Source organism: Triplophysa dalaica, chromosome 15 (assembly GCF_015846415.1).
Source record: "Triplophysa dalaica isolate WHDGS20190420 chromosome 15, ASM1584641v1, whole genome shotgun sequence".
NCBI classification, from domain to species: Eukaryota; Metazoa; Chordata; class Actinopteri; order Cypriniformes; family Nemacheilidae; genus Triplophysa; species Triplophysa dalaica.
In genome coordinates, this window is record NC_079556.1 from 7,882,072 (window position 1) to 7,909,971 (window position 27,900).

Here is a 27,900-nt window from a genome sequence, read left to right on the forward strand (position 1 = left end):
TGGTATCTAATCTTTTTCTTCACCTTTAGTTCATCTTAAATACTTGACTGATTTAAGTTTATTTTGTAATTGCAATTTAGAGTCCAAACAAAACTTGCTTCGTAGTTCTTTTAATACTTAGTACATTAATACTCATTTAATACGTTTTTGCATTAATATTTATACATATATTTTTATTTATTTATTAATACATTAAGGATTAGGGCTGTCAAACGATTAATCATGATTAATCGCATCCAAAATAATTTTTTACACAATATACTTCTGTGTACAGTCTTGTGCATATTACGTTTGGATTCACAAAAACAATCACGAAACATTAAAATTGATAAATATTTATATAATTTACATTATTAATTGTTCATATTTCATTAATATGTATACATGTCTGTGTACTTTGCATATTCATTTTGTATTTATAAACACGTACACAGACATTTATTATGTAAACACAAACGTTTATTCTTGATGCAATTCATCGTTTGACAGCCCTCATAGTTATTGTTTAATATTACTTGCACAATTAATTTGTACAATAGTTGATCTGCTGCTCTGTTGTGGAAGCTTTGAAAATGTACAGTTGTGTCATACCATGAAGCACACTAAAATTTAGAGAGAGAAAGAAAGAAAGAAAGAAAGAAAGGGAGAGACTTTATGAAGGGATTATGAATTATTAATCTGATGCCAATAAAGGTGCCGCTTTGACAAAGCTCTTTAAAGTGTGATCCCCTTTATAACACACAAACACACATACTCACGCACAATCTTAACACTCTCTAAGAAAGTACAAAACAGGCTCAGATCAGTAATCCAATTAAACATGCAGCAGCTTGAGCTGTTAGTAAGGAGATACAATGTGAAAAACACAACACAGAGGACAAGAGAAACGAATAGAGTGTAATGGATAGAAAAATAAGACAAGACGGAGAGATCAGCAAAGAAAGATCAGAGGGGCAAAACGAATGAGAGGATGGAAATACACACAGAAGGATGGACACAGAGAGAGAGAGCCAATGATCAGGTTGTCGCCTGTATCCTGGCCGCTGATCAGAGACATGTGTCACCGTCAGTGTTCAGACAAACTCATAAATAAAGCAGTGACAGGATTAGCCATCAAACACACACCTGGAGCAGCCATGCCATTTCATTTCCACACACACTATTCAAATACAGCACAGATACTACATCATACGCACAATTCAGCAGTTGACAGGAATGAACCTGTTGTTTTCAGTCTGTATGATCCACAGATATACGTGCTGGCAAACTCTCCAAATCGTGACTGGTCAAAATGATGGTAAAACTTTTGATACTATTGTCTCTGTAAAAAACATTGTCCTGCATTGATTCCAAACTGAGCTGCTGTGACATCATCTCATGTCCCACTCGATGCCAACCTGAGCGAAGCAATAGAGGAAAGCAAGCATTGGAACGGCCACAGAGGACCAGTCTGTTGAAGAAAAGGAGAAAGACTATTTTAGGGTAGAGATAGACAGAAATACTTACAATTATGATGTTAAACATTAAGAGAAATTATCACTTATTTTTTTCTACTATTCATAGTTTTTGCTTAGGTAAAATTATCTCCCAAATTTGAAAGAAAAATATTGTTTTTATTTTCATTTATTTGCAGAAAATAAGAAAACAAGTTTCAATATAATTCTTTTAGCAAAACATCACTAATATTTGTACATGTGTGTAGGTAAAGTTTAAAATTATGTTTTATGTGAAAACCTTGATTTCACTGGTTTGGTCATGCTGTCAGTCTTTCACATATAAAGAAACATATAAAATATAAAACAACAACTTTGTTTTGAACACATCAAACTCCTCACACCGAGTGATTACGTTATATATCTGTATAATCACTAATGCCTCTCAATGGGTCTACTAAGAGCCCAAAGCTGTTAACAAGCACAAAGGACAGGTGTGTGTGTGCTGTCTCTTGTGGGTTCATTAAAAAGACTTGCCTTGTTGCATCAGGAAGAGAAGAAAACAAGGATGGAGCAGAAGGGAAATGAGAGAGAGAATAAAGGGAGTGGGGCTTGTGCACACTGGTTACACCTCATTGTCCTTTAGGTACTGGTGTTTGGGTATTTAATGTATTTTGTCATACCAACTGCACACACAGAAACAAAACACTTAGCGGTGAAAAGGTTACGGAAAACCTGCAAATAGTCTTTAACAACAGCTCAGATCTCACATTTCATTTATGTCCGGTTGCATCCATGTGTATGTGTAAAAGTATTGATCTCTTTGTGCTTGTCTGCTGTAGTCTAAACACTGACTAATGGGATAAAATCTTTCATGGTCTCTCACACGTGCGCGTACACATACACACACAGATTTCAATCAACGTGACTTAAACCTGCATGGCTGCGTCAGACCAAATCCACCTCCCAAAACTAAATAGAAATATTTGTGATGACATCACAATCGTAAGCACTTAAATGTAAAAAAAAAGAAATTGCATTTCAAATCAGTGAACAGAAGTCTAGGATATGACTCCGATAATAAAGCGAGCCAAAACTAAACCACTCATAACTTATGTCCCTGTCTCGACTGCTCTCTCTCCTGCATTACTGTATTCAGCAGCTCCGCCCACCTCAAACTGAGCAGCACAAAGCCTCACTGTCTGGGTTTTGATTGGCAGCTGCTGTGGGCGGTGGGTGGGATCAGCATGAGTGCTGGTCTGAGATGTCAAGAATGAATGATGCCAAGGTGACTGATGGTAAGACTCTGCGGTTTGAACGGTGCCCCGATGGCAAATGTGAATAACAGCTTCCAGAAGCTTCTGAAGACATTCACCTTCCTTTATCTCACCCATTGACTTCCTTCACATCACTCTCTGTCTTTAAACTCTTCTTAGATAAATGTCCTGATGCCTCCTGGCGAGTCAACTACTGTTTAAGGCACCCAGTTAAATTGATCAAATATTTTTTCGTAAAGTTGTTATAAATATACAAAATTTAGGGATCCCATTTTATAGAGATTGCATTCACAAAAATGTTTTTTTTTCGATGAATACGCATTTCTTGGCTTAGGATAACCAGAGAAAGTTACATTCCCAGACCTCAACCAAAATTTCTGTTTTTGATGACCCTGTGGATATCCAGATCGAAGCATAAAACAATAATCTTACAAAATCACTTGTAACCTCTATGTTTATGATCTAAAGCACATCTCATACGTGCCACGAAAAACAGTGATTCAGCTCATCATGCTCCGAGGACTTCAGACAGAATTCATTTCCACTTGTGTGTGTTTGATCTTGAGCAAAATGACAGGCAGAGTCACATGAAACCGTTACAGTTTACATTCTGAAACATTGCAACATTTAAGCCACAAAATATTAAAATGCCAAAAACTTTTACATTCCCCCAGAGTTGAAAAGCTTTCTCAGCAGCTGCAGCTAAATTTTCAGCAGTTTCAAAGGGAAGAAACCTCAATGGAGACGATAATGATGGATATGAGTCTCAAACACAGGGGTGTACATATTTAAATGACAAACCTTGGACAAACATCCTTTTCCAGAAGATTCTACCCACATGGATCCCACCCAGAAACACCAGATTGGACAGAATAAGCAAAGCGGTGGAAAAGGCTGAGATGAGTGCAAAGCCTCGCCTCTGCATCCGTGGAGACAGACAGCGCACCTGTTGAAAAAAAAACAAAAAAATGTATTAACGTCAGTTTATCTTTCATTTTGTATTATTCATGCCATGTTAAAATCTAAAAAAAGTTTATTTAAAGGTGCAGTGTTTGAAATTTAGTGGCATCTAGTGGTGAGGTTACGAATTGCAACCAACGGCACACTCCACTGGTCAACCCTCCCTTTCAATGCACTACGCTGACTGACACAGGATTAAGATGTCATCCCGTTTTCGTTTTATTTCACGAATTAAATAACGCATTTACGAATACATAAATACGCATAGGGGTACTGTAGAAACAACATGGCGAATTCTATGTAAGGGGACACACTGTGTATGTAGATAGAAATAGGTCATTCTAAGGTAATAAAAACAACGCCTCATTATTAGGGTTGGGTATCGTTTTAATTTAAGTGATTCCGATTCTGCTTATCGAATCCGATTCTTATCGATTCTCGGTTCCATTTTCAATATTTTTTGGGGAGAGAAAAAAATAGCAAATGCTTAAAGAAAACTGTTTTAACCTTTTATTCTTGCCACATTTAGGCTAAAACCAGTAGGCTGTATCTGTTAACTGTGAAAAATTCGTCAAATGATGAAATAAACAACACTTCCACTAAGGAATAATCAGAAGCAATAAAAAACCAAACTATTTAAATATTATACAAAAATACAACCTAAAATATATAACATGCAGCTGTTAGATCATCCATTAGCTAAACAATCATTTGTGAATTAAATACTGAATTAATTCATTTTTAAAAAGTGATTGAATTAATAATTCAAATTATTATCATTTTAAATGAACTACATGTTGTCCTGTAGCTTCCCGGATGTATTTAATTGTGAACATTATTAAAAAAAATTAAGTAACTTTAACCAAACTGATCATTTTCATCACAATCTGTATTTTGTACCCGAGTGTGAGACTGCTAATAGCTGTAAGTTATCTGGTGCGTTAGCAGGAGGACTCGAGGCTGAGAGACTTAAACACGGTGCATTTTTTCAGATATATGGCGCGTTTCGTCCTATAAGAGGTACTTCCTCCCTTTCAAGAAATATCTCTACCACACGTATTGCATTTGGCAATGTTATCATCTTTTTACACCAAGTTTAACCAAACTTTTGAACGTTTGCTGCATTCATAGTACCGATGCCCGATGGTAATGAACTTGTCGAAGGTCATGGCAGACAGATACAACTGTAAAATGCTCACTGCCATTCGCGAGTGATTGAAAAAGTAAGGAATTGATAAACAGAACCGAAATGTCCTATCGACAATTTGGAACGGTTCTAAAATGGAACAGGCTCTCGATACCCAACCCTATGCATTATGTAAGGTCATTATACACCTCTGAAGACGTGGTCATGCTTTTATATTATATTGCATTTCTATCAACAGATCCTCCAAAAAAAAGACACACAGGACCTTTAATTTGCAGTAAAAATGCGGGACAGTTCACCCAAAACTAAAAAAGTTGAGATTCAACAAGTGTAGTGTATGCTCACAATAATATGATGAAGAGGAGGATGGGAGAACAGGAGCCCGAGCGCCTTCTCCACCGACACTCCGACCCAGTTCAGCAGGGCCCAGCACTGCAGGTAGTCATGGCAACCGTGCCAGAAACACACAAACCCGAACGGCAGCGCCGCAGACATGAGCTTCCGGAACACACCGTGACGCACGCCGCCCAACGGCACGTATATGTACCTAAAATCACCAACCGTTTAGATCACATTATAGATACATTTTTAAGTAATCAAACATTGCCTTCAGACTCAATCGTATATTATGAGACAGATTTTCTCTGAATTTGTACGATGCTGTAAATGTGTAAAGATAGAATGTGTTTGTTAGATGAAATACCGTGAGTAAAACTGCCACCGGTCCCCCTCAACAATGATAACAGACAGCAGACAGAGATTTCTATACACCAGATCTCTCGCTTTTTAAGTCTGTCTGTCTCTCTTTCTTTCTACAGTGTAGTATAGTTTTCATTTCAGGGCTGAGAGAGCAGCAATCTGTTCTAATGAGGCTGTTGGGATAGTGGAGGACTTGACTTGTGTGCGAGCGAGATTGTGAAGAGGATAAGATTAGCCTCTGACCACAGCTCCAGCTGACAGTGTGTGCCACAGTCTGTGTAGAGTTCAAGAAAACAGGATCAACATACAGTAAATCTTTTGGCTCGCTTTAAATACTCCAGTCTTGTTTACGCCCCTCAACGTCCCCTTTGGATTGATGTGGATTTGGGGGATTTCGATGTGGATTCACTAATATATTAAACTGGTGGTTTATTTTTAGAGTCAACTGTAAATATGTTTTATAATTATAAAAGCACAACCAGCCTTTAATAAAAAAAGAAACATATTGAGAATTTCTAATTACACATTTAAGGTTGAATTCACAGGGAACATCTTTGCTATTGCCAATTATTTCTAATGCTCTTAGCTTTAGGTAAATTGTCAATATTTGAAATTGTTTGAAGTCGTATTGGTTGCCCAGAAAGACATCTGTCTGCTCTCTCTCTCTCTCTCTCTCTCTCTCGGAGAATACTTTTATATGTTTGATATTAATTGGAGTCAGGCAGACCATTCCACAGGATCCTAAAATGGGGTGGAGCCCGAATGGCACCAGAATGAAGTCGTTCACAGTGACAACAAATCTATTGCAATATCCCTTAATTCAACCATCAGCAAGGTTTAGTAAATAACAATAACATTTTCGAGAACCTAGAGGTTTACTCTACAAATGTAATATTAATTAAAAACGATAATTATAGGCATTACAAAAAAAGCACTTATGCCCCTGCTGAAAAAAACAATAGAAACCCAATAGAACACTTCATAGAATGATCCATACATTTTCCATCCATTTTCTACCGCTTATCCGAACTACCTCGGGTCACGGGGAGCCTGCGCCTATCTCAGGAGTCTTCGGGCATCAAGGCAGGATACACCCTGGATGGAGTGCCAACCCATCGCAGGGCACACACACACACTCATTCACTCACGCACTCACACCCTACGGACAATTTTTCCAGAGATGCCAATCAACCTACCATGCATGTCTTTGGACCAGGGGAGGAAACCGGAGTACCCGGAGGAAACCCCCGAGGCACGGGGAGAACATGCAAACTCCACACACACAAGTCGGAAGCGGGAACTTCTAATGATTTATAATAAAATTCCATTATGAATCATTAGTTTTTTCATTAAAACCATTACAAAATTGTTTGGGCATTATTCCAGTAGGATTAATCTAGCGTCACACCAACAGAATCCATCACAGACACAATGTAGTTTCCATTATGACCAATACGATTTCTATTATAACCATTATATTTTCTTCTGTGTTTTCAGGTTTCCTTTGTTTTTTTCAGCAGGGTCAAAAAGACAAAAGCGAACGAAATCAAAAATTCTTAGCATCACCTTTGATAAAGTGATTCAATTAACTCCAGTGGGTAAATAATAGTAAAAAAACTTTTGTATGTTTAATGATTTTCTGCCATGAGATATTTTTAGGTATTTACATGCATTTAGCACTTGCATGCACTAGTTGTGTTTATACCAAATAAGCTTAGAATAGGCTATAAATGGTGTCCTAGAAACATTTATAAATAAACCCTGCAGTAACAGACGAGAGAAGGCTGACGTGAGCTCGGCTGCTGTACTCCTGTTGGTAGTAGGTCATCATTTGCATAAAGTTGAGAAAATCCTAAGATATTAATATTAACGAAATGCGTCACTGCCATTGAAATGAATGGAGTGGAACGCAACGCTCAATATGGCCACCCTAGCGAAGCTTTGTGTACTATCTAAAGTAACATGAAAAATAATGTTTTTAAGTGCAGGAAACAGGGATTTTAGACCTGCAATTGTAGAAATATCAGTATTCCCAATTCACACCTCGTTTGAATCATGTAATAACTGCCCTAACTGTCCAGAGGCCCGTTGCAAACATGGTCGCCGAGTGGCAGGACTTCCTAAAACGGACTTTGGCAAATCTCAACTTTGTCGAGTCGCTAGACACGCCCACTTCTTGTCGCCATTGGTCACTGTCGCTCGTGTCGCTGGATGTCGCTAGGCTACCATTGAAATGAATGACATCGCCTTGCTTTGTTAATGGGTGTTGCTTGCGATCTGAACAGGGCTCTACGGTGGATGCATGTAATTTTTGGAGCTTTAACATTTTAAACCTATGTATGTACATAAAGTGACAAATACGTTTATTACAAAAAAGTCATATTTGTATGAAAGAGAATTTAAATTTTTAATTTAAAGTATTCCTTTGAATAGCCACTAAAGCTTTGAAGAAATGATTTTATTTACCTTATTATACTAACGTACTATCTTTAGAGTATAATCCTCAATATTCTTCACATCCTGAATCTGTACTGCAGTACGCAGTGAGGTGCAATGACTCTGTGCTTCAAGATGCTTCAATTTCCCAAATTTGTCCGGTCTTCTGCACTCAGATTATCACACAGAGAAACCACAGCAGTAAGTACCGCGATACTTTATTTAGTATACCGTCCAACCATTGTCTCTTTGGTCAAAGTGTTTTGGAAAAGCTCATGACTAGACACTCGCCAGTCTGCAATGGTGTTCATGCGTCTATTTTCATCAGGAACCAAAAAAAGTATATAAATATGCCGAGACACAGTTAAAATCTCTTGCTTCTGTGGCCACCACAACATAATCTCATCCATCTCTCTCTCTCTCTTATATAAACTCAAATGAATCGCATCTGTGATTTGATTGTTGTGCGCACATTTCAAAAGAAAGAAGATGACACTTAACGGTCTAAAAGCGAGGCGTTCAAGCAGACAATAGCCGAACAGGAGAGGTGTGCTGTGGATGCTATAAGATCGATGGTGAGTCACATGCAAGGAAAGCGAAGATCCTCTTCTACATCTCCACACTCCAAAACTCAGCTCTTCACAATTACTGCACATTTAAAAGCACATTAAGATCTCTCCCAGTGCCCTTTACGACACTCGCTCGCACACACATACAGCCCACATTCACACTCCAATTATGCAGATCAGCTCTCTCTGACACAATGCAATCACTAAACATTTTAACAGAGAGAGAGAAGCGGGTCAGGAGAAGATAGACAAAGGGTTGGTTTTCTTCCTGCAAAGGTGGGGCTTAAATATTCTTTTTAAAAAGGATAGAGACGCAGTTAGAAAATGATACTGGAGAATACTGGGAAGGGGTGTGGCTGCGATACCCAATCAGCTTTCTGATTGGTGGGACTGCAAGGAGATTTGACTCCTTAAACTTCTTTAATCTGCCATTTGTGTAAAACCCTTAAATAATCCCAAGCAGAGTATTCCTATTTTATGTTGTACAGGAAATATTTATGCTTTTGTTAACCACAGACCTTATTCCAGACATTTAACCAAAAACCCATTAAAAAAAACGAACTGACTTCGGGTCGATGAAACCGAAAGTGCTAAAACGCTTAGTCTCTCTCGGATTTTGCATATAAAACGAGGGGTAACCGTCCGAAGGGCGACCTCTCTCGTGAAGTCTACACAGACTGCAATTGCAATTTATCGGGTTGCCGCTAGAGAGCAGAATCTCTTGAGCTCCATGTTAAAATGGGCAACTTTACAGCAGAAAAAAAAACGTTTACAGCCTGGTACAAAAAATGATTTTGGTCTAAATATCTCATTTTACCCTTCATGACAACTGTGTTTAAACTCACCCGTTTAACTTCTATTAAGCCTCAAAAATCTGCAAACGGGGCGCCTCAGCTCTATCCACGTCCCGCCTTTTTGCCCATTTTCGATTATCCAGAAGTGACGCACGATGACGCGATGCCAAGATGGCGACGAGCGCCTCCGCCTACTTCAGGCTTCATTTTACTCTTCACAAACCTACGGGTGACGTCACGGACACTACATCCATATTTTACAAAGTCTATGACAAAAACACATTATCCATGCAACGCTCCATTTCTTCTCTTTGTAAGCAGATTAATAAAAACTGGATACAAGTCTCTTGTCCTAGATGCTCCTTTTAGTGAAATATTCATGTTAATATGGTAAAATATTAAATCAAAGTTTCACAGACTCTCGGGTCTACGTTACTGGCACAAGCAGCATCATGCGTAGCATTAATTTCCCATGTACATATTAACACAGACTGGCAAGTTTCCAGCGTGATAGAATGAAATGCTCTTCGTGATAAATACATGCTAATACAACCCCGATCAAACATCTTTTGTCTGTGGAGATCGCAGCCCTGCCAGAGAGTGACAATACCAAATCCAGCACGAAACCCAACCTTGGCACTCTCTCCAAAACCACAACAATGATCTGCCCATACAGCAGGAGGACATTAGAATATGAATAAAGTGTCAGGAAATGCTACAGCTGAGCAGACGAGCGTATGCCAGGTCCTGAAGAGGCTTTTTTTTTTAAAAGCTTACGACTGAATTAACCTCTTCCAGCCCCTGAGAGTATTTATACGAAAAAGGAATACTGAAATATTAATTATTGCGAGATATTGGAAACATCTGTCCAGCTCGGGCCTGACTTCCTTAAATTTTGGAGAAATAAATGTGTGTCATAACTATGCTCTTTGTGTTATACATTTACAGCCGCAGAAAACATTCCACTTTTTTTATTTAATCAGCATTTCTAGATGTAGTGTGTCCTTTCCAGTCCAGTGTCTGTTGAATTTCAACGAAATCAAACCTCAGGAGTGACAAAGTCATTCAACAGCAAATGTGTAAGACTGAGAGCATACCAAGACACACAAAAACTGTGATAAAAAGCCACATTAACATATCCCATACTGTCACAACATTTCCTACATACACACAAAATATTACAGTTGCATTGCTTAAAAGTGAACATGAACTTTTTTTCTTGGCAGTATTTGAGATCTGAAAAATACAGAGCATCTTTTCAGTGTTTTTTAACTATTTCTCCAGTTTTTATTTTCTGCAAGAAATGCAAATAGAGACAATATTTTTATTTGAAATTTGGGAGAAATATTATTAGTAGTTCACAGAATGAATCAAAAATGAAAACATTTCCGTGAACACATTCAGAAAATAATTTTGAAATGTTTCCACGGCTGTATATATGATAAATAATATGCAAAATAAATAAATAAGGTTGATCGAGTAACTGGGTGAACATTGATGCATGCACTCACGTGACATGTGCAAACATGCATCAGTAGCTTCCACAAACACATTGTCCACAAACAAACTATAATAAATTTGTGAGTGCTGTTTGTGTAACCGTTACGCAGTGCAATCTCTTCACATATAATGCGAATCAACATTTGCTGCTACTGACTATTATTGGCATAATGAAAGAAACCCATCGAGGGTATCAAAGATTCACATTCATCAGTTAAACAGCTGTTTAGAAATGCTGTGCATTCAAACATTACCTTCCTAGAGAGCCATTCAGCTTTTTCATTTCTTATTTGTACATGCAACCCTTACGACAAAACTAAAATAGGTTTTGACAGGGCGTGATCAGAATGATCATTTTCTGCCAACTGTCTCAGCGTAAATCCAACCGCAATGGGCAAATGGTCTCTGGCATTAAAAGCAGACGAGAGAACGACTTGTTAAAAAACTTGCAGGACAATCTCGGCAGAAGGAGAGATTGAGCCGAGCTATGTCCCTGGACTCTTAGGTGACCAATCATGGCCAGTGCCAAATTTATCCATTGTGTCTTGCTGAAATAAAAATGGTTCATTATATGTAGCCAGGTCCCAGTAACGGTGATGGCCTGGGTGTGTGCATTATGAAGCTAATTTGCATAAAATTGGATAATACTGAGTCGAAATATATATAATTAACTGATTTGCATTTATATTTGGATGTAAATGAGCCATTTGGTGAGTTTATTTTCTTACGGAGCTATTAAATGTGTAGCGTCTCTCCCACTGCGCCAAATCTGTGGATAGCGTTTTAAAATTCAAAAGTACATTAAGAAAATGTTCCCTAATGGTTTAAAGTCCATTTGTCAACATGACAAAAGCAACATTCATTTCAACGGCTGCTGAGTGTGTCTTCTGTACCCATCATCAGAAAGATAATGTGTATAATGTTTGTAATGATTAAATTACAGCTTAATGCGCAGAAACTCTAAGCAAGCCATATAACCTCCTTAACACTTTGGATCAATGAAGCGTTCAAAACTTTAGGAGAGGCGTTCAGGAACAATCTTTTGATTAGGAAACTTCAGACCACAGCTACAGCTTTAACCTAAAGTCAAAATGGCATGAGAAAACCATTTCATGTCTGCAATATGACAGCTTTTTCACATTTGACCATTCCGTTTTGTTTGGTCACACTGATCTCAAAGCAACGTTGACATAAATCACGCTTATTTCTCAACCGTGAGACTTGAAGATAGTCTGCAAGAAAAAGCATTTATATGCTAATAACAAATATATGAAATTTGATAAGTACATAAAGTAACCTGCATTGTTGTGCATCTGCATTTTCGGAGATGTTTCGATAGAAGTTATTGATAGCTTTAGGAACATAAACTGGGTCAAAACTACGTTTGAAAGTTGAATACAATGATGGTTGCGAGTTACAGTTAAATCTCTAAATATTCTCTATCTGTTAATGTTTAAAAAGAGAATGTGAGCGCAGATCAAGCTAGAACAAAAGAAAAGGGAGGCTATATATTCAGCGGCTTATTATGCCAGAATTATGTACCCGAGGCATGTAATTGTTCTCTGATTATGGTTTTTGATTATGATTATTATTCATCTGCTTTTCAATCTGTAATGAGAAATGTGTGTCCATAACAATTCAAAATATCTCTCATTCTCTCTGAGACACACACTCACACAAAAACAGGATGGATCTTACCTGATGAGCCATTTGTAGAGCCCCACATCAAAGTGTCTGAAAGGCAAAGGACAGTGATGAGTAACGCAAGGGTTAAACACAGATGGTGCACTAACACACACTTGTGAAGAACACAACAACACAAACAATTTGTGTTTAATACGTCAACATCTACATCCAGAACTGACAAAAAGAGAAAACCTGCATAAACTAGATGCTTGAGAAACTTGTTTTAATGAATCTCTGGGGACAAATGCTGGCATTTTCGGTGACAGTCACAGTACTGGGAAACATTTATTTTTTCAAATCTGCTGATCGCAGAACAGTTTTGCTCTTTGTCTGGTTGAAATGAATCCTGATACTGAGTTTTGTGGTCTGAGATGCACACAATCAGTCGCATATTTTTATTGAGACGTGATGTAACAAGCTGAAGAAACAAGACAAGGCCACACTGACCTCCTTTCAGTTTTTCAGATCATAACTGGTATCAGACAAGTACTGTAGCTCATATCAAAACATCATAACAGCAAAATATTGATCCGGCCCTTTTGTGACTCAGTTTTTCTTTTCCTCCATCAGTTTCTCTGAGCAGATGTGTCTACAATAAGTGAACACAGCCCATGCTATAGCCACAGATATTTTTTTCTTGTTATTTGGACTTTTGTTATTTTTTATTATACTTCCATTATTGTCCTCCTTTTTGAGCCGTGACACTGGAACAACTAAACAACAGAAAATTACCTGAAGCTATTTATCTACATTATCTTTACTCATATATATTTCTAGATAATATTACTGTGCAAAACAATGTGATTTATCGTCAATGTATTTCCAAAGTAGGGATATCTAAATTTGCAGCTTTTCAGAAAAAAAAAATCTTTATTTTTTATGATTAAACACTTTTTAATAAGTTTTATTGGTTAGATATTTGCAAAAAAGAACATAAAAGGTGACTAATAATAATGATTTATGGAGACAGCAAAATCGCCAGTATATACACTGTGAGTGTTCATCTGACCTTTTTTAACACTGCCGAGAGGACAGCAACGGTATAACATGCCTGTAGCCAGGGAGGGTTTGGTTGGGATGTCAAAAATCCAGAATTTATGTCAGTTATTTTGTGGATTTTTGTTATGAAAAAGTGTCCTTTTAAATAACTGCCAATCATGATCATGGGCAACGGAAGCACAAAAAATATGAATGCAAAAACGCCGCTGCTTTATTTGCTGCTTCATTGGCGCAGCGAGTAAGATATATGACTAGTAATAGTTTGAATCCACTTTTCGCCAAACTATCATATTGGTCCATTATACATACAAGTTCATGTTCATGTTCATGTCACGCATATTTAATATGTATTTTCAATGTCTAATATGTTCTTGTGTATATACTGTCCATATGTGCATAATGTATATTGTCTTTTTTGTACAGTCTGTTTAACAATGTTTGTCTGCACTACATACTGTCACTTAAGTCTGTAAAGTCATACAGCTGTTTGCCATACAGTTGTCTGTCCAACTTCATTCTACTTTGTATGGAGTAAAGTGAGTTGAGTTGAGTGAGTTGAGTTGAGTGAGTTGAGTTGAGTGAGTCGAGTTAACTTCCACATTTTCACATATCATATTGTACAGGCATTTATTTTTCAACTACGTACAGAGACCAGTGAGAGAGAGCTGTGTCCCCGATTTCAACCATTGCACTATCAACAGATGCTTAGCCTCCTCATTAGAGCGCTCGTCTCTCATACCAGACAGATGCTAGTTCGAGACCCGCTCGGAGCAATTAGTCATTTTGGAAAACAACTAGCCAAAGCATTAAGCCCCGTTTATAACATAATAACACATTTATCATTTGTTAACTTTATTATTCAGTATATTAATTAAAGTTTAATGATGTATAGCATTTATTGGTAATATTAGGTATAACTATTGACCTCACTAATTTTCAAGGTGGCTACGGCAATAAAAGGGTTAATCTTAATAATACTGGAGTCATGAGTATTCGTGTGATAAAACTGCCCAGGTTAACTACAATTTATATTTGTTAGTTAATGTATTAAATAACACCTCAAAGTAAAACTTACTAAATGGACGCTTAAAGCGGCCCTGCAACGATGTGACATGCATTCTGACTTCTTTATAATGTTAAACGTGCTGTCTTCTCATGCTTAACATGGTCAAGTTGTCAAAAAACAAGTTGAGCGTATTTCTTAGTATTTCTGTGCTCGATATACTCCACCAGCGATCGTACAGGTTTCGGAGTTTTTTCAATGTGCTTTAGTTCAGCCTACCCCTCCCCCCCGCACGTGCCGTATGTTTTCAGAAACAATCGTAAAGCTGTATCTATCTTTTATAAATGTGATCAAACTAAATACTCTTTGAAGACATGACGTATGCAATACTACTCTATAGGTACTCAAGATTAATATGAGATTGGCAGAAACACTGTGTGTGACGCCCGCTTTAATAGAGAACAAGGAGTTCTTCTGAGTATGTGTAATGAGAAGCTGGATCCCATTACACATTTTACCGTTTGTATGGAGAGAGGGGAATACACATAAACAGTGTAAGAGTTAGAGCATACAAGTATTTAAACCTCAAAAATAAATAATAAATATGGAGGGAAAGGGCAAAAAGGTCCACTTTTTGAGAAAAAGAACCACCCCTTTCCACAAGGCTGGCTACTGCCCTGTATATATAACCGCATTGTGCCATTTCAGCACATCACTTTTGGTGGACAACAGCGTGTTACTTCAAGTTACAACAACTTAAAACAACTAGACTTTGTAGCTCAGCCCATAAGTTCCATACCCAAGTAATGCATTTACTGATAAAAAATAAAGACCGAATACAGTCTACTCTAAAGCGTCAAAAATGAAGTCAGTCACTGTATAATAAGCTTTCAACTTTCAAAACAAACAAAACATTTTAAAGGATGATGAAGAAGTGAGTGGTTATCTGGAGACTCTTGGGATGAGATGATGCTCCGTTCTACAGAGACCATCATCTCATCCAATTAAAGCAAACACAAAGCAGAACGACAGAAAGTTTTCTAGCCATAGGGCTTTCCTCTGCAGTTCATTCTGTTGCTTATTTAGTCTACACACACACGGACCTCAGACACAATAGTGATGAGCTGGTGGTGCTGTTTGTTTCCAAAAACAGGAGACAATCTGACACTTGCTAGCAGATGGCTGTTAACAGGCTGGAGAGCTCCGACATTAAGTTTTCATGAGCTCACAGACTGGAAATAATCAAACTGATCTGTAATTCATAAATAACCAGACATTGAACAAACTAAAGACAACAAATGATGCTTCACAAAAACTGTCGTCTGAACAGACAGGCAGTTTGAGAACGGTTTAATCTGGGGTCTGCACAGTATAATGAGTCCTAAATCAGATTGTACAGAAGCATTTGATTCATATCAGCACTTCTCAGCATTCATTAGCGACTATTGATGAAATCTGGTTTGGCTCCAGGGAAATAAAGTCAACCGGGAAGACGAGGAGAACAGACTATACAGAAGTCATTTCACTCAGCTCTCCATTAATAAAACAATGTGACTCGACCATTTAAGGCTGAAACGCACTCTGCTCAAGTGGTAAGCATGGTTTGTGCTTGCCAATACAATTCGTAAGTGTGTGGTACTGTCCTCACTCAAGGAGACCAAAAATAAAAATACTGTTATCATTTATTTGTGACTCTTTCTTCTTTGGAGCACAAAAGAAGATATTTTGAGAAATGTCTCAGCGGTTTTGAGTTCATACAATGCATACAGTCTTCAAAATCACGTATTTATTCTCTTTATTTATTCTCTCTTATGTTTACTTTCTCTTACTCCGTACCGGCCTCGTTGTAAACTCAAAACTATGGTGTGAGCTCCTTCTCTCATATTGCTACCAGGTTGTGGAATTCTCTGCCTTGTCCTATAGGATCCTCTGTCTTTTGATTGTTTTAAGAAATTCCTCAAAACACATCTTTTTAGTTAAGCTTTTGAGTTAAATTATAATTTTATCATTTACATTTGCTGTTGGACATTGCTGTTATTGTGTTGTCATTGGGATTGGTCGTGTTGTTTTGATTGTTTTATACTATTGTAGCGCCTTGAGTGAAAGGCACATTACAGCTAAAATCTATTATTATTATTAAAATATCGTATTTTGTGTTCTGTGGAAGAAAAAAAGTCATAGAGGTTCGGAATCACATGAAGATGAATATAAAAACGTTAAAAAACATTAAAAACATTAAAAACATTAAAACGTTAAAAACGTTAAAAACGTTAAAAACACAAAAAACGTTAAAAATACATTAAAAACGTTTAATTACTAACGTTAAAAACATTAAAAACCTTTAAAACATTAAAAACGTTAAAAACATTAAAAACGTTAAAAACACAAAAAAAGTTAAAAACGTTTAAATACTAACGTTAAAAACATTAAAAACCTTTAAAACGTTAAAAACGATAAAAACATTAAAAACGTTAAAAACATTAAAAACGTTAAAACATTAAAAACATTAAAAGCGTTAAAATTAATAAAACGTTAAACTCGTTTAAATACATTTAATACATTTAATACACGGAAGAAAGAAAGTAATACAGGTTTGAAATGACATGAGGGTGAGTAAATAATGACAGAATTTTTTTTAACAAACTCTTGCCATGCGAGAAACACGGTTACAAATGTGGACACATCTGTTTGTATTCCTCCATAAGGATCCTCACCACAAGTCAAAGAAATGACGGTGTGTGTATAGTAAGAAGGATTAGATAACTACAGATGGGAGTCATCAAAATGGTATAGAACTACACAAACAAATATATTACATTGCCGTGGGAAAATTTGAGGACGATTTCCTAAATATTTGAGGCCTATCATACAAGCAAGAGCTGTTTTTTCCAAAAAGCTCTTGTCTGACATTATATAATTATTTACCTCAGAAAATTATTATAATGAAATGAAATGAAATGAAATTATTATCAAAAACGTTAAAAAAAATTAAAAACGTAAAAACATTAAATGTATGTGTGTGTGGCAAGAAGGATTAGATAACTATAGATGGGAGTCAGCAACATAGTATTGAACTACACAAACAGTGTGTGTTTTCTAAACGAACAGGGTTTTGTCATAACCTATAAACCTATCAACTGCTGTAAACTCAGGCCATGCCAGTAAATCGCACACACAGCAATAAACACACATAACCATCTCTAGTCTGAACCCCACACTAAATCTAGAACTGGATCCAATGGCGACCTTCTCTCTCTTTTATTCTCTCTGTTTTAATGCCTTCTCGCTCTCTGTAGGACATTTGTACTGTAATCAGGGACTAGTGTCGGCCTGCTGTCCCGCAGCATGGGGTGCTAACTCTTCTTGGTGTGGTGCATCCGGGCAGATCTAAACCATTAAACACAGAGAATTGTGTGTGTGTGGGGGTTCTTCCTAGGGGTTTTGAGGTATATGACACATTGCAAGTGTGCTGAGGCTCTACTGAGTTGTTAGAATGGAAGGGCAAGCGCATCTGAGCTCTGTTGCTCCGTGTGGGATGAAGGCCAGACGAGGTCCCGCTGAAGTCTACAGCACACGTCTATTTCCTTACAATTCTCATTTATCACACTCCAAACTCCATCAGCTTTAACAGCACTCACACACACATACACTGGTGCTTAACCTTTCCGGCTCTCATAGTCGCAGCGGCTGTCTGGAGCGTGGTTCTGCTGATGTACACTAAGCATGCAGGGTTATATGGGAAAGAGATACTCCATCCAACAGCTAGAGTGTGTGCCAATGAGTGTAGTTTAATTATTTGGCTATGGACTGGAAATCATTTCATTATGAAGCGACAAATGTGACCCTGCCTGTGAAAATCCAGCCAAAGTCCTTCTTTGGTGATTTACTGTTTTCTACATAAAATCACCCTAAATCATGTAAAGAACATTCTGTGGAAATATAATCTTGCTATATTTAATACTGACAGAGTAAGGCCATTTTCAAGATTGAAATCATAGTGAAATTAATGGTTGATATCTAACTTTGAAGCGAATTATCTCATAATTAGATTCATAGATAAGACTTTAGCCTGGATTTCACAGACAGTCACAAATTACTGCTTCAAAACGTCTTTCTTTTTTGTTGTTTCCTTTCTTTTATTTAGTGGTGGCTGTGTATACCAAGTTTTGGCAAAATATTACTGTAGTAATCATAACTGTCACTATTAGCTTTTACTTTAGTAAACAAATATTGTAGTAGTAGTAATAATAAAAATTGCATTCTGGCAGAAAATATGGCTTCCATGGCACATTTTTGTAAGTAATGAAAAAACCACATCGGCTATTTAACAAGTTTAAAATAATACAACTCGTTCGAGTAAAGTAAATGGTAAAATAATAGTACGAAAAGGTAATCGAAACCTTTTGAAAGCATGCCACCCCTCTTTCTAGTAATTAAACTGACATGTTTAGATACACGAATAGAGATAAGCAAACAACAAATTAAGCATACACAAAAAATAGCACCGAACCTGATTCCTACACTTTTCTGTCTAAAATGGATCTTCTATGGCATCGCTGTGAAGTACAGTGAGCTGCTGTCGATGAAAAATTTCAGGGTCACTTTTTAGGCTGTACTCCCGAAACTGATATGAGCACAGCTAACAGCAGCATCTTGGAAGTGTGTGATAAACATTGCCGCATATCCGTACGCTCAGTGACGTATTATAATGATGTATGTGAGTGTAGTAGTGGTGTCCTATTTCTTAGGGGAATGTTTTTAACCCTTCCCCTCGCCACTCTATTTCAAGGGAAAAGGGGCATATGGTATAAAATAAAGTAAAAATCAAATATATATACAAAGCAAAATCTAAAGCTCTTCTAGACTGTTGTTAACTTAAAGTCCTTTACAATGCATTCAACCTGCAATCTATGTAACTTCACAAAGCATTTACAGTAAAATCCAATCAGCTGAGAGGAAGCTTGCATGTATGAGCCTGTTTAATGTCTTCTCCCGGGACACCGGACCACTCGGAAGCCGAGCACACAACCCCACAAGAGAACGCCTAAATGAATGTTGCCTTAATGTGCTTATATATATATATATATATATATATATATATATATATATATATATATAGATGTAAGTGTAAGTGAGTCCTGCTAACTACACCAATGCCAGTCACTTTATGGCATAAACCAATGAGAGTGAATGCAGCGCTGCTCTGCCCCCTGCTGGTATAACGACACACTGCAGGTGGCAGCTGAGACAGAGAAGTCAAAGGCTGGTGCTTTTAAGGTAAGAGACAAAAGTGTGTGTTGTACCTCCACATCCCGGTGAAGCTGTACATGATACTGACACAGCGTGGCAATGCCGGCGAGTCCAATCCATCCAGCTTGACAAACAGAGACACAGTGCCAAACAAGACAAGATACTTCACGAAGAAAAACTGCACTAAAGCAAGAGCCAACCCACCTGCAGGTGAAAGAGAGAGACAGGAAATCACTTACACTGTATGACAGTTTTATATTATTGAACAGCTGTGTATGATCTCTAACAGAGACATTTGCCATTTAAACAGTTGAAATAAATGGGATGTTATGTGACAAGCTCCATCTCCTGTTGTGTGTCTGGAATATTTTCTATAAATATCTATCTGTTAGTATTACAGTTTTTCTAAATGCCACTTGCTCGGCTGACAGAAAGCATACTGGAGGTGATTTCAATTTTGTGATCTGGGCTCTCAGTCTTTGAGCCAATCATGTGAGTCGTAAGGAAAATGACATCAAAACACACAACCCCCTTTATAGCGAATATTCTGAGCTGTTATGTGAAAGTTTAAGACCCAAAGGCAACTTCCTGTCTGTGGTTATGATTTGGTTATGATTTAACAATATATTTTAAATTCAATTAATATTTATATTAATTGATTTGAATATTTAAATGTATAATCATTATAATCAATTCAAATTAAAACTACTCAAAAGTTACTGATTCTTTGCGGAGAGCTATTGGAAGTTAAGCTTGGGCCACATAACACTTGTTAATGTTGTTACCGCTGAAACCATAAATGGGACTTTGGAATTCAGTTGTTTGAAAAAATTAGAATACATGATGTCGAATGAAAAAGGTGCATTTTGTCTCATGAACACTGTGCCAGCAACTGTGGCATGATAATAAATGACCCAATGGTCTATGGTTTCTTTCATCTCAAAATATGGTAAAAGATACCAAATTAATTTCACACATTATATTTACATGAGATGTCCTCAACTAGTCTAGCAAAACATTTTGTGGTGTTGTGATGTTAGAATCAATGACATACTTCAGTTCTATCATCTCTAGCTTAAATCAACACACTCCCTTTCTCACTCTCTCTGTGGTTCGATGCTGAGAACTGTATCTGTCTTGTCTCATAATCCCACTGGTACTGAGCTAAAAGCTTTCAAATATACACATTTCTGCTGAGAGTCCGTTCTGTATGAATCACAGGCACAAAGCGGCAATAATGACCCGATGTTCCCGGCTGCTGCTGTACAGACCTCTGCTCCCTTTTGCAGAGTCTGTGAATCAAAGTTCAGACAGCGAAAATCAGCAACTTCTACAGATCAATACACAGCAAGGAGTTAGATGAGAGCTGCACATGGAAGAACACAGATTAAATTGTCTGTGTGTGTGTGTGTGTGTGTGTGTGTGTGTTTCAATGTGAACATCTGTGCCTTATAATAATGCAATAAACACTTCCAGGGTGCAGAATAAAAACCCAAAATAACACCAGTTATACCCTAACAGCTTCTATTCATTTTGAAAGACACATTCATTTGTATATAATGAAGAAGAATTTGCATATAAACTCTCTCACACACGGACTTACCTAGCGCCCAGGGTGGAAGGACTTCCAGGTAGGTTTCGTTGCCCTGGATGGCGTGCATGTACATGAAGTGGATCATCATTTCAGCTAAACACCACCAGATGCACAAACGCAGGATTCCACCCAACGCATACGGCATGGATACTTTATACACCGGCCGCTCTACCTGCAGAGACAGAGAAAAAGAGAGAAAGTTACATCTCTTCCCGCTTCTTAATTTCCTACATAATAAAAACCTTTAAATTTGGGTTTATTTATGCTGACTCGAGAGATTTGGCAGTAAGATATATATCAGTTCACAGCTTTTTGCAGTGCATTCTGGGCATTTTTAGGGAACGTGCTTTAGTGCACTGCTTAAAGGTTACGACAATGGAACAGCCTAAGAAATCACCGACTCCCTGGGCAGCGTACTTTCTACTGAAAAATCAACTGGACTGAGACACAGTCCCTGCACCTCTTTATATGAATTGTTTTGAGCGTATGTCTCCACCTGTTCGCTAAAGTCCTTGTAGGTCATGATGGGTCCATTGTAGAACAGAGGATGATAGAAGCAGTAGGCTGTGAGCTTGTATAACTGTGAAATGAGTGGCTGTAGTCCTTTATTTTGTAGTGGGGAACGGCGATGGTTTGGTCCTCCAGCCTCCAGGGGACTCCAGCAAAGCTCCAGACTAAAGCTAATGCAGCGCAAACCACAAACGGCAGTACTGAAGAGCAAAAGGAAATACTGCTCCTCAGAACCGTACCAGCCACGCTAGAAACAGAAAAATAAGCGAATTAAAACAAAATGTTAAATATTACATTAAACTAAAGAGCATCATAAAAAGCAAAGAGGCCTTAAAATAAATAATTATTAAATTAAATAATTAATAAAAAAGGGTTTTTCAGTTGATGCTATAAAGGTGGTAAAATTTAAGTGCCAGATAGCTTTCAGGGCAAACTAAATATTAATTTGCAATGGATTCACATATTCTCAGATAATAAAAATGCCTATGACATTTAACATTTGTTAAAGAGACATGTAGTTATACAGCACATTATAGACACAGGAAAAAAACTATAAGTTGCTTAAAGCGGCAGCCATGAATAAAAAATTCCCCATGTTTTACTCACCTTCAAGGCATCCTAACTGAATATGGTTTTCTTCTTGAAGAATATGCAGTCGAAGTTATAATTCCACATATCATTTTACTTGAGTGAATGGACGTCAACTTTTTGATCTTTCCAAAGCATTCAACCAGCAATATGTGCAAAATCTTCCGACTGAAGGTGAACCTGGGGCTCGTTTTTCCGGCAAATGATGTAGGCGTGGTGTAACCTCCGGTGACGAGCGCAGCATTTTCAATAGGACACCGCCTCATCCGTGTGGGAACTTTTCGTTACCATCATTTAGCGGAAAAACAAGCCTCCGGATCACGTGCAGCCGGAAGCTAGACATCAACATTAATAGCAATGTTAATGTCAATATGGTTATTACACAAACGCATCGATTCGCTTCAGAAAACCTTTGTGAAGACCACAGAGCCGGGTCAAGGAATTTTTTGATCGACAGACGCACTTTTTGGGCCCTTAAAAAGTCGACGCCCATTAACTCCCATTCTACCTTTCGGAAGCAAAACGATACATGGTATTATAACTTCGTCTGCATTATTCTTCAAGAAAAAAAACATATTTATACCTTGTGGGTGAATAAACATGAGGAAATTTTGATTTCCCGGTGAAATAGCACTTTAAAGAGATAGTTCACCCAAAAAAGAAATATCATTTATAACCTGTATGACATCTTCTGCAGAACACAAAAGAAGATAATATGACAAAATAATAATGATAATGTAATGACAAAATGATGAGTAAATGACGACAGAATGGAACTATCGCTTTAATAAAAGTATACACGTGTGTGCTGTGTTTTGCAGCCCTATTTGGCATCAAATGGAATTGCAATAGTAATAGACTATGCACACATGCTGATGATGTCCAGCCACTTCCGCTCTCACTGGGCTGAGGTAATTGTCACCAAGTGATAAGGATATGATAACTAAAAAAAAGGTTAGAATTTCAGTGAACTGACAGCACTACAGCTTAGCACTGTAGAGATGATCTTTAATAGTGTAAAGTATTTTACCTTTTTTAAAAGCATCTCTGTTTAACACCCCAGCAGCGATCTATATCTTGGTCTGAACTAAACTAATATAATCTACTGGGCATGTTTAGAAGAGGACAGTTGGCACCCAGCCGGGAGGCGCAGCAGCAGCCACTTTGAAAATCTCATTATCGCTGCTCAAAAATAAAGCTATAACCACCTCTAAATTACACTAAATGACAGGGCATCATTCTGAAATTAGTCACTGGTTAATGCTATTTTCAGTTTGTGTGTCATTATAAAAAAGACTCTGCGGTCGCCGCCTGGGTCTTCCTGTAATCTTTAGTCTATTTGTCAGTGGCTGAGGTAAATAGGGATGCACTATCGAAAAGAGAACATTAAAAGTGGTTCAAAATCACAACAGATTCAATTACGGTGGTTTGTTTTTAAGCGGAGCATGATAATGACTGTCCAGTAAATAATAATAAAATAAAAGATTCACAATAAATATTTTCCCGTTAAGCAGAAATATAATGACAGCCGTGAATCAATCATTGTGTTTGCCTATCAATCAAGTGACTGAGCAGATAATAATAAGACAACTGACTGAAGTTTTAGGTCTGTGTTTTCATTTTGTGTCTCACACAAAATTTCAAAATTACACACATCACGTTCATAGACTGTTTTGCAATAGGCAGGCGATAGCATTCACAGACAAAGTGATGCAAATTCTGTGAGTTGTATTACACATATGTCAGCCCTAACCCCTAACCCACACAAATGTCAGTTTCCCTGTTTGCACAGGTGAGACTGTGTGGGGTTGTATAAGAGTTTATATGTGGCCTGTTTTGTACTTTTGTGTATGTGTGAAGTCAGTGATGTTTAATCATGCAGGTAAGATTCAGTCTCATCTCTATTCTCTCTGCGAACCTCTGCAGATGACTCTGAGAGTCCTTGAAACAGCACATATTCAGCTGGAGTTTGGTACCTCACATACATGGGCAACGGGCATTACTGAACCCACACACATATTTACACACCTGTAAGTCCTGGACGGCACTAATATTGAGTGTGGAGAGCAACAGGAGGCTACAACACCATGACAGCGCGGGGCTACGCATCTGAGCAACAGCCAATGAGATGCTTAAATGCAGCATCAAAAGAACCACACCACGCACCCCGAGAAGCCAGCCGGCCGAGAGCACCCCATATATCATATAGACTGCCAGTCTGTACTGTAACACAAATGCATGAGGTGAAGATATAAACAATCGCATTATCCTTTACTCAATAATAATTGGCTGATCACTAGGAATTAAGCTTACCTGAGGCAGGTAATGAGCTGTCAGCCTAGATACCATAGCATGGCCAATCAGAGACCAAAGAAGAGACCGCCATGCCCACTCATTCCAAAAACTCCATTCAAAATCTGTAGGGTCCTAAAAAAAACTCACAGAGAGAAACATACACAGTTATTCCAGTGGATTATGCTTTTAAAACAAAAAGCACCATCCTGTCTTGGTGTTACATCAGTCAAACATGTCCTCACATGCTTTCTCACCTTCTTTAACCCCCATATAAGGAATCCTCTCTCCAGCTGTACCTCTCTGTCCAGACTGGATTCATGGTCTGTTAATAAAACACAGAAAATAGCAGGTTTTTTTATTTTTAGTGATCACTGTCTTGGAATTATAAACTAATGACATCTATTTAACTTACTGTTAAATGATATTGTATGTACAAGAATGCCATTCTGCATAAAAAATAACTCACTTTGTGTCCATAGATAAAAGCTAAATTTCTAAATACATCGGCGAGGGTTAATGATGGCAGAGGTTTTATTTTAACTCTTCCTTTACAACAACTCAAATCAAAGGTTCTTGAAATTGGGTTTGGTTTTTGGAAACAGGCCCTTTTTGATGTAATACAAGAATAAAAGATCTCTTGCATATTCTCAGGACACCCTCATAAACTCATCCTCCCCTGCAATGCAGTGTCAGTTTAGTATTGAATTTTCGGCCCGCCCCTCTCTTTTCTTCCTTCAGTTTCTCAGGATGGACCTCTCATCACCCTGACAGAAGGTTTTCCTGCAGGGTGCACTGGCAGGCAAGGATTCGTCAACACTGTCATTCTCGCTCTCACACAAAAGAGTAGACACAAAAGTGAGATCACAGGGCCATCTGGTGGTCACAACAAGTTATGATGCAAGACATGGGCATCTTCAAAGTTTTGTGTAGAGATCAACTTATGTGATTCAATGTGATTGAAAATCAGAAAATCCAACATGGACCAGGAATAAGGGCTTTATGTTAGCTGAACTTGATATTTGAGACTGATTATATTAAATTATGCCATGAGCTGTTTCAGATTTGCCATAATTGAATCATTTTACAATGTATAGCATGTGAATAAAGCTTTCCTTACCAGTGCAAATTTTATTGCATTCAGATTTTTTTCAGATTTATTTCCCAACAAAGTTATGTGACCTGGATATGAAAAGGAAGGATTGAGTTTCTTTGATGTATTGCAGTGAGGACAGAAATTTCTGTCTCAAGCTGTAAAAGTGCCCACTTGTAATTAATCATTAATGAAAAGACAGATGATATTTAAGAAGGGCAGGCTTTCTTGAAAATTCCTTAAATCGAACTGTAATACTGCAAAGCAGGGGGTCAGTAAATGTAGCTATGATTAAAAATATATTTGTCTATCCAGTCTATTAAATTTTCAGTATTCTCAGTATAGGTCTGGTTTAGGAACAAACACAGAATGTTAAATGTCATACTTGCTAATGTTAGAAGCATGGTTCATACAAAAAGAGAATGGTCCAATTACATTTGTACACTCATGTTGTTCAAGACCTGTATGACTGCATGTCTGCTAAACCTTGGAAGGACGATAACTCAACACACTGACCTACACGTTTTGCATGTCCATATGGAGTATAAATATTTTAATAGACTGGTCCTTCAAAATGCTGTTTAATTTAACCAGTCTGCATCACACAAAAATGTTATTGGTTTTCAAAATAAAATGCATTTACTTCAAGTGGCCTGTTTTGGTAGAAAAAGATAAAATAGCTTCTGTGTGTTGCCTTTTGCTGACCTGAGATCCTATCGGACCTCAAACTGACAGCACAACCTTTTCATAGCTAGAGTCAGCAGCTACCACGATAACAATGAGTTCTCTTCGCACCTTTGAGAAACCCATTTCAAACTGAAATGTTGTGAAAAAATCTGGCAAAGAAAATACATTTAATACTTATCCTGAATAAATGTAGACAGATTAATTATTAAAAGTGATACAGGGTTATGACATATGAAGAAATGGTCAAATATATTGTTTCTATGTCAATCTGTGGCAGTTGTGGGGTGTTTGCATAGTGTTTGAAATGACCAAGGATCTCATGATCTCTCTTGCAAGTGGCAGGTCTCAGTTTTTTCAAGGACACAAGGCAGCTCACCTTCGGAGAACTTGTGCAGCTGGTAGAAGGCATACAGATGGGAAACGAATGAAAGAATCCAGTAGGCCATCATCTCCAGCCGAGGTAGAGATGTTTGCTGCCACTTAGGAGCCATGATCGCTGAAGCTGCACTGCAGGTTAAGTGAAGATGAACAGACATAGGTCACCATTAAGTAAGCCATCAAACTTCTGATTGGTCAATCATCACTACTTTGGTAAACTGTAAGGATGTTTTATAGACAATGAAGTAAGATTGTAAGATTAAAGTCATAGTTCACCCAAATATAAAAATTCTGTCATAATTTCTTTCGCAGAACATAAAAGAAGATATTTTGAAAGAAGTTGGTATCCAAACTGCGCCAGCACACTTTTGCTTCTATTGAATGGACACAAAACCAATGCATGTGAATGCAAGAACCAATCTTCTCTGAAATGGTTTTCTCTGCACGAAACCAATTCAAAGAAGAAATCTATTCTTTTTGTGTTCTGTGGAAGAGAGAAAGTCATAAAGGTTTGAAATGACAAACCTAGACCCCTAGAGGGTAAGTCAGTGATAACAGAATTTAAATTTTTGGGTGAACTACACATATAATATATATAATATGAATATACTTTCCGAATATATAGAGTCCGGTGCAGGTACAAAATCTAATAAGGGAATGTTGTTGATAAATATTTCCATCTCCGTATTAGATATATTATAAACACCATGGTTTACTATATAGACATAGTACACGTCTAGACATAAACATATGTGTTCTTATGGATCAAAATGTTCTTTGAAACTCAGAACGTCAAATGAGTCAAGACATGTATCTGCCGAAACCATCAGCCACGACAAATTCAGTAACGTTAAATTCTCATATGACAATAAAAGCTGTATAACGTTCACTAAATAAATCATGTTACTTACACATTAGCCTAAAAACTTGTCTCCACTAAAGACGTTACCATGAAGCTTTGCATTGTGCTTCCCATGGCTCTAACCACACCCCTTGCTCCTGATT

The 27,900-nt window shown here is 37.6% G+C and overlaps 1 protein-coding gene across 3 annotated transcripts; it reads right to left on the reverse strand.

Annotated features, from left to right (window-relative positions):
- Nucleotides 1-94: 94 nt before the first annotated feature.
- On the reverse strand, nucleotides 95-27,883 carry hhat (hedgehog acyltransferase). 3 transcript variants are annotated; one of them, XM_056768407.1, is made up of 12 exons: nucleotides 27,807-27,883; nucleotides 26,894-27,024; nucleotides 24,995-25,062; nucleotides 24,759-24,872; nucleotides 24,474-24,668; nucleotides 21,844-22,104; nucleotides 21,357-21,519; nucleotides 19,807-19,957; nucleotides 12,514-12,549; nucleotides 5,163-5,364; nucleotides 3,512-3,656; nucleotides 95-1,450 (listed from the first exon to the last, which is right to left on the reverse strand). In XM_056768407.1, exons 2-12 carry the CDS (start codon nucleotides 27,006-27,008, stop codon nucleotides 1,371-1,373), a joined length of 1,530 nt encoding a protein of 509 aa, XP_056624385.1. In that variant the 5' UTR covers nucleotides 27,009-27,024; nucleotides 27,807-27,883; the 3' UTR covers nucleotides 95-1,370. The 3 variants fall into 3 exon arrangements, with proteins under 3 accessions (XP_056624385.1, XP_056624384.1, XP_056624386.1); XM_056768406.1 differs by having other exon boundaries at nucleotides 26,894-27,019; nucleotides 27,807-27,880; XM_056768408.1 differs by lacking the exon at nucleotides 5,163-5,364 and having other exon boundaries at nucleotides 26,894-27,019; nucleotides 27,807-27,880.
- Between the last annotated feature and the right edge of the window lie 17 nt (nucleotides 27,884-27,900).

Excerpts from the sequence above, each read along its gene's own strand:
- hhat (XM_056768406.1), bottom strand. Across the intron at positions 25,063-26,893 it reads GCTGCACAAGTTCTCCGAAG|ACCATGAATCCAGTCTGGAC; the intron begins GTGAGCTGCCTT and ends TTTTATTAACAG. Across the intron at positions 12,550-19,806 it reads AGCTTCACCGGGATGTGGAG|ACACTTTGATGTGGGGCTCT; the intron begins GTACAACACACA and ends TTTGCCTTTCAG.